The 16,327-nt window shown below is 41.5% G+C and overlaps 1 protein-coding gene across 1 annotated transcript in view; it reads right to left on the minus strand.

The window, feature by feature from the left end:
• The window catches only part of GATB (glutamyl-tRNA amidotransferase subunit B), a 48,598-nt gene extending 32,761 nt beyond the window's left edge, over positions 1 to 15,837 (minus strand). The window contains exons 1-2 of the mRNA XM_075090931.1: positions 15,661 to 15,837; positions 13,412 to 13,562 (exon numbers count right to left, since the gene is read on the minus strand). Coding sequence (XP_074947032.1) covers positions 13,412 to 13,562; positions 15,661 to 15,803 — 294 coding nt within the window. The 5' untranslated portion in view covers positions 15,804 to 15,837. The remainder of the gene's footprint in view (positions 1 to 13,411; positions 13,563 to 15,660) is intronic.
• Positions 15,838 to 16,327: the final 490 nt, after the last annotated feature.

Raw genomic sequence — 16,327 nt, forward strand, 5'->3', positions numbered from 1 at the left:
CTCCATTTCTGAAGTGACTAGTACTACCCATTCCAGAGATCAAGGCTGTGCACATAAAGCAGAGTTGTTTAAGCAAACTACTACTTTTCCTTCAAACAAGCCTAGCTTTTCAAATAATCTGTAGTCATAAACATCTATTCAATATGTGAAACTTCCCATACTAATGACCTAGAATAAGTCCCCCAAGCTGGTTTATGCAATAAGCTGTTATTAAGTTGACAGCTTTGACTAGCACCAAAGATTTAAATTACTGGCTTGAACTGACAAGCTGCCAGTCTGGTATGTTAGCAAAGTGCTGGCCTTGAAAGCAAGCTATGTAGTTCCTGCAATAGCTATGGACAAAACACAAGAGCCTATAAAGCCTTCTTAAATATTTCTGGTCTTCTAAAACGGAGGCATCTCTCACAGGTATTTATTTAAAGAAATTCCTAGAGAGCTATCACAAAAGGAAATGTAAATTGTTTGTATTGGAAACTCATGAAAAACCTTAACCATGGCATCACAACACCAGCACCATTTCCCTTGTAGCAACGCTATCCCGCTAGAGCACCATGGTAACTAAGCGCTAAAGGAATGAAAGAACAATCCAAACAAGATCTCTCTTTTTCTGATACTCATCTATTCTTTACATCTACTTCACAAGTGGAAAGACTCCTTTTAAAAATTTTCCATCGGTATTTGCAAGGACAGCTTAGTCAAAACCTTGGTTTTAAATACAAGACTATTCAATAGCTACACAAAACCATACACAATACCTTCAACTGCACAAATTCCCACCAAAAGCAATTCATTTAACAGTTTTTTTTTTAAAAGCAGGTTTACTCCTTATATTAATACATTAAAGCAAGCTGCCCCCCTTTTAGGTGAAGATATATATTTCTATATCTAGTAAATGATCATTTTTACATTTTAAAGAGAGTAGGTATGCAGCTTCTTGTTTTGCTAATGACTATTATATAGGATAAGCAGGGATAAAAACCAGAAGAAACATTCAGATCGTTCTCCTGGAAGAAGTTTATTTTTGCTGCCTTTTTTTAAAAGAAAAGAAAAAAAGGTAAAAAAATGTAATCTTTGCCATAACAGTGGCACCCAGGAAGCCTCAGTTACAGAACAAAATATTCCTTGTACTATACACAGTAGTATCAAAATGATTCCTTGGAAATTTTAAGTTTTGATTCTAGGTCACACATTTTAATGAAGTAGATTTCATATTAATTGGCTATCTTAAGACCTTCGTTCCTACTTATAATCATGAAAAAATCAGCATTAATCAGATTAACTACAGGACTGTTTATCTAAGAAACATAATTTTTGCCCCTCTTCTTTCAGAGTAACAGCTGGAAGGAAGTAGTGCAATGTACTTAGCCAGCTCTCTGTAGACCAGGCAGTAATCTTTAGAAACCTCAAAAGGTATATCTAATCATATTTCCCAGTACTCCCATTTCATATCACTCTGATTTTTATTTGCTTCCACTAATGGCTATATTCAGTCTTACTATTCTTGCTGTGTTAAAATTACTAACTTGCTCCAATATATGGTCCTTTGAAATGCAATCATAAGTTAAACTTCAGAATAAACTACTTTTAGATCTACTCCGTCCAATGTAATTGTGACTCTTCAGTCTGACACTGCAGATGAGTACTTCAACACAGCGTTCTTCCTTGGCATCCTCACACACACACAGAAGAGCATAACTGTCTCCTAGCTATGCATATACACAATGTACATTACAATAAATGAATAGCTAACCACTGCCCAAATGGCCCATTTATTTCAATAGGTCTACAACCAGACCCCATCCCTCTAAGCACACAGTAAAAATTTAAAAACCAAGCCAACCTAAGTCTCACCATTTGTTTGGTCTGCAAAGAGCCCACATGTTCAAAAAACTGAGGTCTCTAACTGCAGAGGAAATTTAAAAAGGCGGCCAGCTTCAGTTTAGAGTCTTCTGTGTTTCAGTCCAGCATCTACTTCACAGCCTATTTCCTGCCCCAATAGGAGCATTATGTTCTTATCCCTAAGGAAAGGGGCAAGAGAGCAGGGGAGGAAGCACCAGACATTTTAAATCAAGATCTTAGATTAATAGAAAGAGATTCCAGCTTAAGAAAAGAGAGCAAAATGGCAACTGAGAAGCTGAAGCAGTAAAGGAAGATCAGGGTGGGGGCATTAAATATACTTTAATATATTTTGTAACTTTATCTTTCTGCAGTCTGGTACTGAAGATGTATGCTGCTATACAAAACATATTATTATTCCTAACCTTGTCTGGTGGCAAAGCTGGCTTGCGGTGATGTAGCACACACTCATTCAAATCATATCTGAAAACCAGGCAACTTTGACATTTTAAGAAGTACCCAGCTCCCAAATACATTACTTTATGCGTACTCAAAGAATAAGAGGGCACACTCTCTCAAAGCTGAAGAACTAGTCTGAGAGCTCATATCACAAGGCTTAGAGTTGGAGGAAGCATCTTCCAGTGTCAGCGATGACCAGAAAAACTCTGCAGCAGTAGGGAGAAATGCTGACTCCTGGGAGTAAGAAAAACAGAAAGGTATCACCAGATACAAAAGCAATCGATATACTGACTGACTTCTGGGATTCTCAGCCGTTTGAGACAGAGGTTGCTAAAAAAAAAAAAGAACACAGATGGAAAAATCCATCCAGACCATTGAGTGGGCAAAGTGCTCAATGGTCTCAGTGGAATAAATCTATTTTCTGGAGTGGTAGGGAAGGAGCCAGTCCAGTGGCATTGCCCCAAAACAGTGATCTTCATGTCTCAAATCCCATCAGCAGCAGCTAAAAACAAATAAAATTCTACCATGCAGAACTGGTTCCAAGCAGGAGAACCCACAGGGAAGACAGAACAACGCAATGGCGATGCAATGGTTCACGATATCCATAATAAAACTTTGTATTTCTGTGGAGTTCCCATCATGAAGTCCAGTATCTCTCTCTCTACCATCCATGATGTCCCTGTTGACAACACAGTCTTCTGTGCCTGCCACATGGCTTTTTTTGACCTGTCATTAAGGATGCTTCCACTCTTATGTCAGAATTTAAACTATTGCTAATGCTATCTGATCCAGGACAAGTTAAATGCAGGAAGACCCTGTGAAAACACTTCACTGCTTCTGGAGGTAGGGGACTGAGCAAAGGCTAAAACCTAAGTTACAGGATGTGATCAAGTCCAAAGTCAGGCAGAGCTTTGAGGAGGACCTTCTCAGACCTACACTGATCTCCACAAAAAAAAAAAAAAGGCTAGAAAAGACTTTTAAACATGAACAACATCTGCATTCTTCAATATGACCTAGACCATTTAACTTGTTAAATAGAGAAAATCCAGAGCACTTAGGACAGAACAGAGTTTATACGCTAACCCCTGCCCTGTTTATCCTTGCAGATGGTCCTTTGCTTGTAGGCTTGGTGAGGGCCAGCTCTGCGGTTTTCCGAGTTGTAACAAATTCTGACCTTTGATACACATTGACTGCTATTTTCTATCATTTCTAGGTCTTGGCTGTCTGCCCGCTGCTCCTTCTTGCAATCTTTGTGTGTCTGAGAGCCCACACTAAACGCATACTGAAACTCCCAGCCCTTTGCTCTGACTCCTGTGTCCCTTTTTCCTCCATTTGCTGTCTCCTGAAACATGCTTATTTGCTCCCCAAAGAGGTAGCCATCTTTCCCTCCAGGCTGACCCGGATCTCTGAAGAGAGCACAACATGCAAATTGAGAGTGAACCAGAAGCTGTCTATCACACATAGAGACAAGAATATACTAATTCAGGAAAACTATATGAGACATAATGCAACCAGTCTTGCAAAAGCTATCAAGAACGCAAACTAAAATTCTTTGGTTTTAACAAAGTTGTTCTGGAACAGCAGAACCAACAAAGACTAATTTCCTATAAATAACTGCCCTAGTCTGTTTTACATAAGCAGTGACCTCAACACTCTCTCTTCATATCTTCTCCCCATTTCATCAAACATCCCAAACTAAGTATGAAGTATCACAAACCTCTGAATAGCAGCAGCCCAAATAAAGCTGTGATCAGTGGGGAGAAGAGACTCAATCACTAATTTCCTCTTCACGTGCTTCCTAATACATTCACAACAACCTCCACAAACCTAAAATTTTTTGAGGCAAATTTGGCTGAACTTGGCAGTGAAATTGCAAAAATAGTGTTTCTGCATAGAAAACAATGCTTCCAGTGGCAAAATGTGCACATGTAACTAATAAACACCAGCTTATCTTCTCAAAATCAAATATATAGTCATAATATATTTAAGATGGCAAGGTGGCTGATAATCAACAAGAACACAAAGAAAGAAATTAATTTTACCCCAGGACCCAATTACAGCCTAATGGCAGCAAGATAAGTTTCAAACAAAATACATAAAACTTACAGTTACACAACATTACACACAAGACAGCTAACCATGAAGAGAACAAAGACCCAGCCTACAATCATCTGTCATTACTGTTGGACAATGTTTCCTAAATACGCTTTAATGAAAAAACTCTTCAAAGAAAAAAATTAAGAACGAAGAAGCAAGGTGTCAGTTTGCAGAGTTAAAATGCTAAGAAACAGGTAGAACCATGATTGCTACAGAAACTTCTGCTTAACAGAGCACTGCTTTCGTACACATATATACATTACATTACCTTGGATTTCATCAAAGGGAGTTGTCCCAAACCAGACTATTTGTCTACATACTGAGAGAAAATTAAATCAAACACTTAAGGATGCCAGAGCATACATAGTGGCTGATAACAGGAGTAATAGAAATTTGTCCCAAAAAATCCACTCATGGTTCAAACATAATATAAAGAAATTCCCAGCCCACTAAGAAAAGCTACTACAAAAAGCTAATGTGTGTTTCAGCAGCCATTTCAGACTGAATCCAGAAAGTGGGGACACCAATCTGCCTAGTTGTCATGTAATGGCTGTGCTGTCCAAAAGTATCAAAGATGGCACAATAACTGCACTAACAGAACTGTGTGAAAGAAAGAAAACAGGATACTGCGAACTCCTGCTCGCCACTAAGAAGTAGAAAAATATTTGTATAAAGCAAAAGGTAAAGCAATAAAAAACAACACAAAAGGTGGTAAGAGAAAATTCATAGATAACATCACTGATACGTTGAAGGATCTACTGAAATAGGTGATAGCAAGATGTTTTATCAGCTCAATGCTGTTCTAACTGGCAAGTTTACATCAGCCAGAGGGACCTGTTAAGGATGAACAGGAAAGCCAACAAGAACAACAAAAAGAACAGAGCTCAATAGGTAGCACAGTTACTGAGGTGCGAAGGAGACAAAGCCCTACAGGAACTGTTAGCCTTGACAAAAGGATTAAAACACCCAGAATGAGTGTAAGAACTTCTCACAAATAAACGAGACATAGCAAAAAGCAAGAGAAAACCTTGCAGGGGACTCCTTCAAAGCTTGAGAGAAGGGCAACAAATGTCACCAAATACTTCAAAGCACAAAAGCAGAGATGTCTCCAGAAAACTGGCATTTACAGTTAAGTATGAAATAAAGTTGAGCTAAGTAACTGCAGTAACTGAGGAAGTACAACACTTCTCAGACCCCAGTGAAGGAGATTAGTTCCACAGGTAACCCTGGGGCTGTGAATGATCCCACGAAAAAGAAAGAAATAGAATGAGGAACAACCCCCACCATAACCCAGCCCTGAAAGTCGCCTGAAGTAGGGCTCCCTCATCTTTCACAGACCTCTCCTGACCAGTACAACAGCACTGAACTGATTAACAGCTTGAAATTATGTAGGCAGGCTTTAATCCATCATGCACTCAGATATTTAAGGGTCTACGGACTGCAAAGGCATTCTCAGGGAGCAACGGTTTGAAAGCCTGTTTCACTCCCCTAGTTTATTTTTCTAAATTATGTGGGATTTTCTTTTTAGAGGCTTACTGGAACCACAAGTCCAGCAAGCTGAGATTGCATGAGCAACAAAAGACTGTTAACCACTGATGACACAATGCATGTCACAAACCCAAATATTATCAGGAAAGACTGCAACAGAAAGGTACCATCAATTTCTAAGAAAATATCTCCTTTTTTCCTCTAAGTATAATTACTACAGTTTTACTGAAAGAAGTAACAAGCAGTTAAAGTGAACCTAGACATGAGTAAATTGTTTAAAACTAGCATGAACTCACTTTTACCTTCAGGAACTGCCACTAATTTATTTTTACAGGAGAGGTCATGGATACAACAACCTAGGCATCACATGGTTTCAAAGAAAAGAAGAAAATTTGTATAATGAAAGCTAAACTGACATGCATACAAAGATTAGAAGATTGTCCAGTTCCCCAAGAAAGGTGCATGCAATTAAAGATGTAGTTATCAAAAATCAAGCTAAGCAGCAGGTTTTTTTCAAATCAAAGTAGTACAAAAAGGGAGTAAATTCATATGCATGCCAGAAGGAATGTCAAAACAAAACTGAAATCACAAGTTGGTAAAGCAGCTGTTGCAATCACCAGATTTAACAGGCACAGGATATCAAAAAAACCTAGTTTCAGGCTGTAAAGTATAAAATTCTGGTCTCAAATGCTGTTTCTGTTCCAATATGTACAGATGACGGACAGATCCACTAAAATCTCACAAAAATGTCTCAGTGCCTTTGAAAGCAAATGCATCAGGTAAATTCTGTGTATTACTATAATCTAAAATTCATCACAAAGTCTGATAGTGTATCACCCAAGACATCTGGAAAAACACTAGGTATCTGCCACTGCCAAGGATGGATGCAGTGTCAATACAGGAAGGAGAACTAAAGTACCCTCTACATCCCCAAACTGGGTATTAACCCTGTCATGTCCCTGGGCAGCCAGCATTGCGGGGGGGGAAGGCATGATACACATGCCCTCTGGTACTGTGCAGTGTTGCAGTGACATGCCTCAGTTTTGGAGAAGTCAGAGTTTGGAGTTTAAGTTGCCAGTGGTGCAACACCTGAAGAAACATGAGCTAATAGTTGTTCTAACGCTGCTTTCTTCCATGAAAAGGCATATCTGGTTGCCTGTCATTATGCAGGTGAGAGGAGATACAGTAGGGCCCAAATGCTTCCTTCTAACACTATTTACAGAGTGAAAACTAAAGGAGTTTAAATCTAGAGGATATGAAAATCTCAGTACAGGATAGCAGCAATGAATGAGTTGTCAAGCCCTCAAGGATGTCCTGCAGATCAAGAAAAAATTATATATTCAGATAAAATCATGCATCTCACATGACATTCTACAGCAATGTTCAACACAGATCTTATTCTGTTCCTTGAAGTCAGAAGGTATTAGTCTTTTCTTCATTAGAAAGAGAGCTCAATCATTACCAAGTGTTTCTGAAAATTTTGTCTTAAAAAAAAATAAACCAGATGCTGTTCACACTGCAAAGAGAATGAAATACAAATGCATAAGAAGGTTTCAAAAATTTCAAAATACTTAAGACTGTAGGGCTAACATTCATTCAAATCTTATTAATTTAAACATTGGTTATGTAAATCCTAGATTATTTCTTAGTGCACTTAGTGACAAAGAAATAGGATCAGACTTTCACTTCAGTCATGCAGGAGACACGTAAAATGTGCACCTTTTTATGTGATTAGCAACAAAGACTCTAAACAGACAAAAAGGTTTCAGCCTGTAGCTACTAGATCTATCATCTTATTTCTGTAGCTAAGTTATAATTAACCTTTAGACAGTCACCTCAATCATGAGAACACATAACCATGGATTCTCTTTCTGTGAGCCCAGTCTTATCTTTATAAACCTTTATAAAGATCCTCAGAATTTTCAAAGAGGATAAACGAGATGCAACCACCTCAGAAGGATTTTAGGTCGATCTGCAGGTATGAACCACTATATGCCATCACGTGTAGCATAAAACTTTCTTTATTACAGGTCCTCTAAAGACACCAAGCTAAGATCATTGCCAAGCCCATTCACCAGGTCAAAAAAACCAAACCAAACTAAAACAAAAAACAGGCCTTTGCACATTTCATTACATGATGTAATTATGTATATAGTCATACATAGTCCCAAAGAAAGGCAATCCTTACATTAAGTTGAGTAGGATGCTGTCCGTTCTAGTGGTGAGGGGTTCTATCACCCTTCACCACAGGGCACAAAAAGTGAGCAGAGTAGCACGGGATGCACCATCCAGTCTCACTACTTCTACATCTACTTTTTTAATCAAAGGTTTGCCACATCATTTTTTCTGTCTCATGACAAACAGGAGTGCACCTGCATAGCTGTCCTTGCTTGCAGCTGTCTCTCAGAAGCACATTATGAGAGCAGCATAGTGAAATGGCCATGGCACTAACTCTGTGATGGTCCTCCTATGGTCTACTTACAGCACAAGTATAAAATAAGCTGTATTACAGAACAGGAAGAAAATTTCAAAAGGAAATATGGAGGAGGGCTAAACACATTCTTCTAGTTTCCCCTCTACTGTACAGCGAAGGCTCACGCCCACACTCATTAGTGACCCAGAAATGCGTAGCAACCAGAAAAGCTCCCTTTAGCACCATTCTTTTTGGTCTTGTTGTGAAGCAGCAAATACTGGCACGGTCATCTACCCCAACCATCTCATGGTCCCACAGTAAATTTAAATCCCTGTGACACCGAAAACTGCCCCTATAGTTCTCAGCTTATAACAACAGTTATTCTCTGCTACAGACAGCACAACTATAGTATTAAAACTTCGCTAGTATTTTTTTCCTTTCTCAACAAAACAGAGTCAAAAGGAAAGACCAAATATTTACCTTCTAAAAAGACTTATTAGGCAATAATCTTAATATTTGTTAAAATGTTGTTTTGGTTTTTTTTTTACAAATACTTGGAAATTTTCAATAACTACTATCAGACTTTCAAAATCCACCAAAATCCAGTTCTACTTCAGACACTATTGCCATGTACAAATACATATAATTATTTCAAGAAAATGAACCCAAGTGTTTGATTCCAAAACAAACATTGGTCTCTAACATTAATTCCTGTGCACCAAGTACAACAGGAAAATAAAGCTATTGACTGGATTTTGTATCATATTCTAACATGCAAGAACATGTATTTTTTAGCATTCATTTTCAACTCTATTTTCACCAGTACTACAGTGAGGAAATCTTTCTTCTCTTTGATAGATAAAAGCAGCTGATACAAGCTAACACAGCATCACTACTTTTAAATTACCCTAACCATCCTGCTTTTTGCTTCTCAGGTACAGTTATATTCTCTGCCAAAGCCCACATGTACTGCGGTTTTCTCACAAAGGTCATACCGAGCCTCATTTGTAAAGCATTAACAGAGGAAAAAGCCCCCCAAAAAACCCCAGATAAATAGTAACGTACATAAAAATGAAACTCTTTATAAATACTCGGTTTTGTTCATTCGAGAACAGTTTTTCCAGTTGACTGAAGATAAGTATTAGGCAATTTACCAGGATTTCCGTTCATTAACAGAACGCTAAGCAGAAGGTCTAAAACAAAAATCTTGAACCCTTTTAAATTTTGTGACTATTAACTCGTTAACCCAGCCCTGCCCCCAAATGAAAGGAACTAATTTTCCATGTTTAAGTCTAACTAGATTCTTTCAAAACCAAATGATTTCATAAGATTCCCATTCTCTCTGGAAAGTGTTCAAAATTTCCATATAGTTAGATCTGAAACTCAGCCCTGAATTGCCATTGAGACCAGTGTGAAGTCCAAATTTTATCAGCACCTAACCTTCACTTCCTTAGATTTCAATACCTTTGCAAGAATCACAGGATCACAGAATCCCAGGTTGGAAGGGACCTCAGGGATCATCTAGTCCAACCTTTCTAGGAAGAGCACAGTCTAGACAAGATGGCCCAGCACCCTGTCCAGATGACTCTTGAAGGTGTCCAACGTGGCCGAGTCAACCACTTCCCTGGGGAGATTATTCCAATGGGTGACTGTCCTCACTGTGAAAAATTTTCCTCTGGTGTCCAATTGGAATCTCCCCAAGAGCAACTTGTGTCCATTCCCCCTTGTCCTCTCCATGTAACTCCGTGTAAAAAGGGAGTCTCCATCTTCTTTGTAGCTACCCCTTAAGTACTGGTACATGGTGATGAGATCCCCTCTGAGCCTCCTTTTCTCACAGCTGAACAAACCCAGTTCTCCCAGCCTATCCTCGTATGGCAGCTTCCCAGTCCTTTGATCATCTTGGTGGCCCTTCTCTGGACCCCTTCCAGCCTGTCCACATCTTTTTTGTATAGAGGGGATCAGAACTGTACACAGCAGTCCAGGTGTGGCCTGACAAGTGCTGAGTAGAGTGGGACAATGACTTCTTTATCTCTGCTGGTGATGCCCTTTTTGATGCAACCCAGCATCCTGTTGGCCTTCTTGGCTGCAGCAGCACACTGTTCACTTATGTTGAGCTTTCTGTCCACCAGGACCCCCAGGTCCCTTTCCACAGAGCTGCTCTCCAGCCAGGTGGATCCTAGTCTGTGCTGCGCTCCCGCATTATGTTTTCCCAGGTGCATGACCTTACACTTCTCCTTGTTGAACTTCACAAGGTTTTTGTTAGCCCACTCCTCCAGCCTATCCAGATCTTTCTGCACAGCAGCTCTCCCTTCTGGAGTGTCTACTTCCCCACTCAACTTGGTGTCATCAGCAAACTTCACCAGGCTACACTTGATGCCGTTATCCAGATCACTTATAAAGATATTGAATAACATTGGGCCCAATATTGATCCCTGGGGGACTCCACTTGTGACAGGTTGCCACTTGGAAAAGGAGCTATTTATCACCACCCTTTGGGTGCGGCCTGTCAGCCAGTTCCCCACCCACTGCACAGACCACTTGTCTAGGCCATAACGCATTAATATCTCCAGGAGGAGGCTGTGGGGGACTGTATCAAAGGCCTTGGAGAAGTCCAAGTAGACAATGTCCACCGCCTGCCCCATGTCAACCAGCCAAGTCACTTTGTCATAGAAGGCCACCAGGTTTGTCAAGCATGATCCGCCTTTAGTGAAGCCATGCTGGCTTTTCCCAATCACGTGCTTCATTTGACTTGTGATGGCCCCCAGGAGGATTCGTTCCATAACTTTCCCAGGGATTGTAGTAAGGCTGATGGGCCTATAGTTACCTGGATCCTCCCTCAAGCCTTTCTTGTAGATAGGGGTAACATTTGCCTTCCTCCAGTCCTCTGGGACATCCCCTGTTCTCCACGACTTCTTGAAGATTATGGACAGTGGCCTTGCAATGATGTCAGCCAGCTCTCTCAACACCCTCCGGTGGATGGCGTCAGGGCCCATCAATCTGTAGGGGTCAAGCTCCTGTAGTAATTCATGTACTAACCTTTCCTTCACTGATGGTGGGTCGGTGTTTGGATCAATTGGCAATTTCGTTCCCAAAGCCTGGGACCCCACAGTGCTGGTAAAGACTGAGGTGAAGAAAGTGTTGAGGACCTCTGCCTTTTCAGCATCACTGGTGATTGACTCTCCTTTTCCGTTTAACAGTGGGCCTATGTTTTCCTTCTTTTTCTGCTTATGGTTGACATGTCTGAAGAAACCTTTCTTGTTATTTTTGACATCTACAGCAAGTTTCAATTCGAGGTGGGCTTTTGCTTTTCTAACTGCATGTCTGCACGCTCTGGCAATGCCCTTGCAGCTCTTGATGGATAATCCTCCACTTCTCCATCTCTGGTATGCTTCCCTTTTGGATTTGAGTAGACCCAGTAGGTCATGGTTGAGCCAAGGGGGCTTCTTGCTCCACATACTTCCCTTTCCTTTGTAGGGGATAAATTGGCTTTGCGCTTCCAATAGAGAGCTCTTGAAGAACTCCCAGCACTCACTAGCTCCTTTGTCTTCCATGGAAGCTTCCCATTGAATCCCTCCCAACTGAGCCCTGAGTGCACTAAAGTTTGCTCTTCTAAAATCCAGAACCCTTGTCTTAGAGCTGACCTTCAGCACACTCAGCAGGATCCTGAACTCCACAATATTGTGGTCACTGCAGCCAAGGCTGTCACTAACCGAGATATTACAAAGCAGGCTTTCTCGGTTTGTGAATAGCAAGTCCAGCAGTACCTCATTCCTGGTTGGCACATCTAACATTTGTATCAGGAAACAGTCCTCTATACATTCCAGGAACTTGGTGGATGACATGTGAGCTGCTGTATTGTTCTTCCAACAGATGTCTGGGTAGTTGAAGTCACCCATCAGGACCAGGTTCTGTTGGCCAGAAGCTTGTTTTAGTGCCCCAAGTATTGCTTTGTCGGCATTGACATCGTGGTTAGGAGGTCAATAGCAGATGCCCACTGTGAGGTCCTGCTTGGAGACGACCCCTTTGACTTTAATCCAGAGGCATTCGACAGAGCAGTCACAATCACCACAAACTTATCAACTCATTTCTCTTTTTAAGGATCACACGGCATACCTCTAGACCCTGGCAATCTAGCCATAAGTTAATTCTCAATTTCAGAATACTATTTAAGGCTATATTATCATGATGAAAAGTTTCCAACAGATTAAAAAAATATATCTGCTCTGGAATTCAAACCTCCGCTCTAATAAATATACTCAGTGAAACAGTTCTGCATTAAATAATTTGACCCCATTATAGTCTCTGCATGCTTGTTGCACGAGCCAACACTAAGTCTATTCAGTATTTATTTTCACTGTATTTTAAGAGCTTATGTTATACTTTTTAAAGTGTTATTTTTATATTAAACTTGTTAAATTCCCAGAGAATTCTACAGCAGTACCGTCATAGCCATCACAAAGTTATAATTAAGCTGTGACTTCAAAAATTTATTACACTGTCACTAATACATCTCACTGCTAAGTGCTAGCTCGCTATTCTGACTTGTTGGTCCACAATGTCTCACACAGATTACTTTTGGGTTTTTTTTTAAATAACTGTTTTGCTCTGGAAATAGGAATAGCTGACACTTTCCTAAATCAGAGACTTTCTACTCAGGAAGCAAAGTACCTCCACAGTGAGACATTCCAAATGGCAAATGACAGCTACATAAACAAACATATGGCAAAGTAACATCAAATAGCCACTCAGCAATCTAAGATATTGCTCTCTCATAGGATTTTAAGTATCTCTCATATTTAAGGAATTTCCTGTGTGGCATACTGACCAAATACACCCACTCTGGCTTCAGAGAAATACCACGATTCATTCAATATGTTGAAAAGACACTCCTTATTTTTTTCCTTTGCAGAGGATATCAAGTATCTGTAGTGATGACTAAGGAGTGAGTAAAGTGAAAAGAAACAGTACTAGGCATCTCATGTTATCAAACAACCAGAAAACAGAAAAATATGTAAAAGTAGTTCTATAGTCAAATCTCGGATAGAACAAAATATTAGAAACGTACTCAAAGTTGTGTGACATTAATCCTGATATAAATTGGGTTGAAGCATAACTTACTGGTAAAGTTCCTGGTAAAGAAGCATCAAAGAAAGATACCAAAGAGTTAGGAGGTGCGGCAAACTGGACTTGGGAACCAGAGAAAAGTTTTGAGTTGGAACTGATCTGTGCATGAATTTCCAGACCCACAACTGGAACCCATGGAGCAAGGCTGAAAAGGAAAGAGGAGAAGTAAAATACAATTTAAATAAGAGATGACATTAAACCCCATAAACATCTAAAAATACTAGAATTAAGAACTTTTCATTTATTAACAAAAATTAAATTGTAATTTTAAAGAAATTGTAAATGATGTTGTAAATACATCTACAGTGTAATGGCAAAAGTTGTGCTGCAATAGTGGAGATCTGAGACTAATTGACCATATATAGGGAGGGGACTGTATGGCAAAGTGTCTTTATTACATACAGAAAACAATGCCATAAAAAATAAATATAACGGTCTGAAACTTTCAACTTCTCCTTACGTGAGAAATCTGAGAGAAATTAATGAGGTAGACTTGCGTGCTGGACGACCCCCCATTTGGTACCTCGTGAAAATCACAAAATCATCATAAATATCAATTACTTCTCAGGTAGCTTGATAAATCTCCAACAGACAGGTGGCATAATAAATTATGTATTCTTTGTCAGCTAGTCGCTTGCATGCTGGGAAAGGTGGCTCTCCAGAGCAATGTTAGTAGCATATTAGCATAAACATTAGTAATCTGGTAATAGAGAAATCATCATTTCAACTAGAGAGCTACTGCTCTCTGAACATACTCTGCAGAATAAAGCTTCTCTGTATCATCTAAAAAGTAATTGCAATTCTCACATCCATAACCTTTTTATGGACAAGAGAAAAAGGTCACCTTTACAGTATGAATTGCTTGACAGTTTCTGTAAGTAATTATCTGGCCTGGTACAAATAAATTGGCACAAATAATATTTCAGCGATGAAATTACATTTCTATGGCAGAATACTCCAGCAGCATAAGTACCCAGATAGCTATAGGAGATAAGCAAGCTATGGAAAAACATCAAACAAATCTATCAAGTACAGCATTCCTTCCAAAGGTGAACGTAATACATTGCCAAGATTTTAGTTCTCTGTCTGCCCTACGACAGCTGAGGGCACCCCTACAAACACCAAACTAGTAATGCAGATGCCTCTGATATCACTGCTTTAGGAAGAATATTATTACAAAGGAGTAAGGTTCAGATGTTTAAAGGAGCCAATACATTTTCTTTTACTGAAACAAAATTTTGTTTGGTATTTTCAACTATTCATAAACATACCTCAGGGTTTAAAGGAGAAAAAAAGAGTTGGTTTTTTAATTTTGGAGTCCAATTTATTTCATTGTTTCCTGCATTCTTTAAAAATGCAGCCCCGTCACATCATGGCATTAAAAATTATATCAGGCTTTGCTTAATCAGTGTGTTGGCTTACACTCAGATAAAAAGGTATGTGCATCATTAAGTCCTCGAGTCCTACTAACAACGCTGATGAGAAACCTAGAGTTTCTGCCCATGTTTGCTCAAGGTTTATGTTTATTTGTGTCTCTGAAGAATCAGCAGCACGCTTGTATCAATGTCTGCATAACTTCTCTCAGGTGATCAGTTGTGCAGAGAGAAGCCTGAATCTCCCCAGAGAACAGGAAAGCTTATACATGCCATAGCTTTCAGTTGCGGCAGGAATAAAACGCTCCCTTCCAAGCACGCTGTCAGAGTTTCATGTTTCTCCACTGGAAGAGAAAGCTTCCTTTGGACCAGAACAACCCTTCAAATACAAAATTGGTGCAGCCCTTGCTGTTTATACTCTGAACACCTGAACACTAACGCTTTCTCATTTGCTTGCATTGTGTGGGAATCTTACCACAGCCAAACGTGTCAAAGGGCCAACAGGCCTACTTGCGAAGACAAATTATTGTTCTGGGGGTTTCTGGAGGGTGTGGGAGATAAATGCGTGCTGGGAAGGCGCTACCAGCCATCAGCAAGCTGTAGATGCCTCACACCGTTCAGAGGACGGTCTTTACATCGGACCCTGCTGCTTCCTCCTTGCGATCTGCGGGTGACACACTAACCGCGCCCACAGAGCCCGCCCGGCCGGCCGGCGCCGCCCAGCCGCCGCGGCCGCTCCTCTCCTCCCCAAGCCCGGCGGCCCGAAACCGGGCCCGTCCCCCGCCCTGCGGCTACGCCCCGAGGGCGGGATTCCCCGGCGGAGAACCGCCTCCACCGGCTCCGCTTCCCCGCGCCGCCCCGGCACCGTACCCGCTCTTCCCCGCCGGCACCGCCCCGCCTCTGGCGGTACAGACGACGGCCCGCTGCCCGCGGGGGGCGGGGACGGAACCCCTGGCGGGACGCTGCCACGCCCGGCGCCATACCCCACCGCATCCCCGCGCCGCCGCCGCCATTTTGCCTTGCTCGCCGCTGAGGGGCTCCCGCGGCGCCCCCTGGGAAATGTAGTCCGGCGAGCGGGATGGCTGCGCGGAGCGCCGGGCTGGGCCGGGGGCGGACTACAACTCCCGCCAAGCCCCTCGCCTTGGCTGCGCCTTCCCCGCGTTGCCTCGCAGTCTGGCGAGGGGAGGCCCTGGCGGGCTTGGCGCCCGTTATGGTGCCTGGGTCTCTGGTGAAGGGATGGGTTTGTAAAAGGTTCTGCTGCTTCTCAGGGTATAGAGGTGGGGAGCGAGCTGCAGGGTCACGCCTCCCCGCCTTCACTAGAGGCGGGGTGAAGACTGGCTCTGCTCAGCTCTGGTGAATGTGGAGCTTTTGTCCCTCACCTTTGCTGTGGAAAGGCCTTCCCTGGCTTTGTGGCTTGGCGTCATGGCACCTTGTTACCAGGCAGGTGTGAGTCCTCCACACACACAGCTCTCCTTACCTCCTCACAGAGAGCTGTTTCCCCAGGCACCCAAAAATGTGCTAGCGCTAGTGTGGGAAG

This window comes from Phalacrocorax aristotelis, chromosome 4 (assembly GCF_949628215.1).
Source record: "Phalacrocorax aristotelis chromosome 4, bGulAri2.1, whole genome shotgun sequence".
Classification (NCBI taxonomy): domain Eukaryota; kingdom Metazoa; phylum Chordata; class Aves; order Suliformes; family Phalacrocoracidae; genus Phalacrocorax; species Phalacrocorax aristotelis.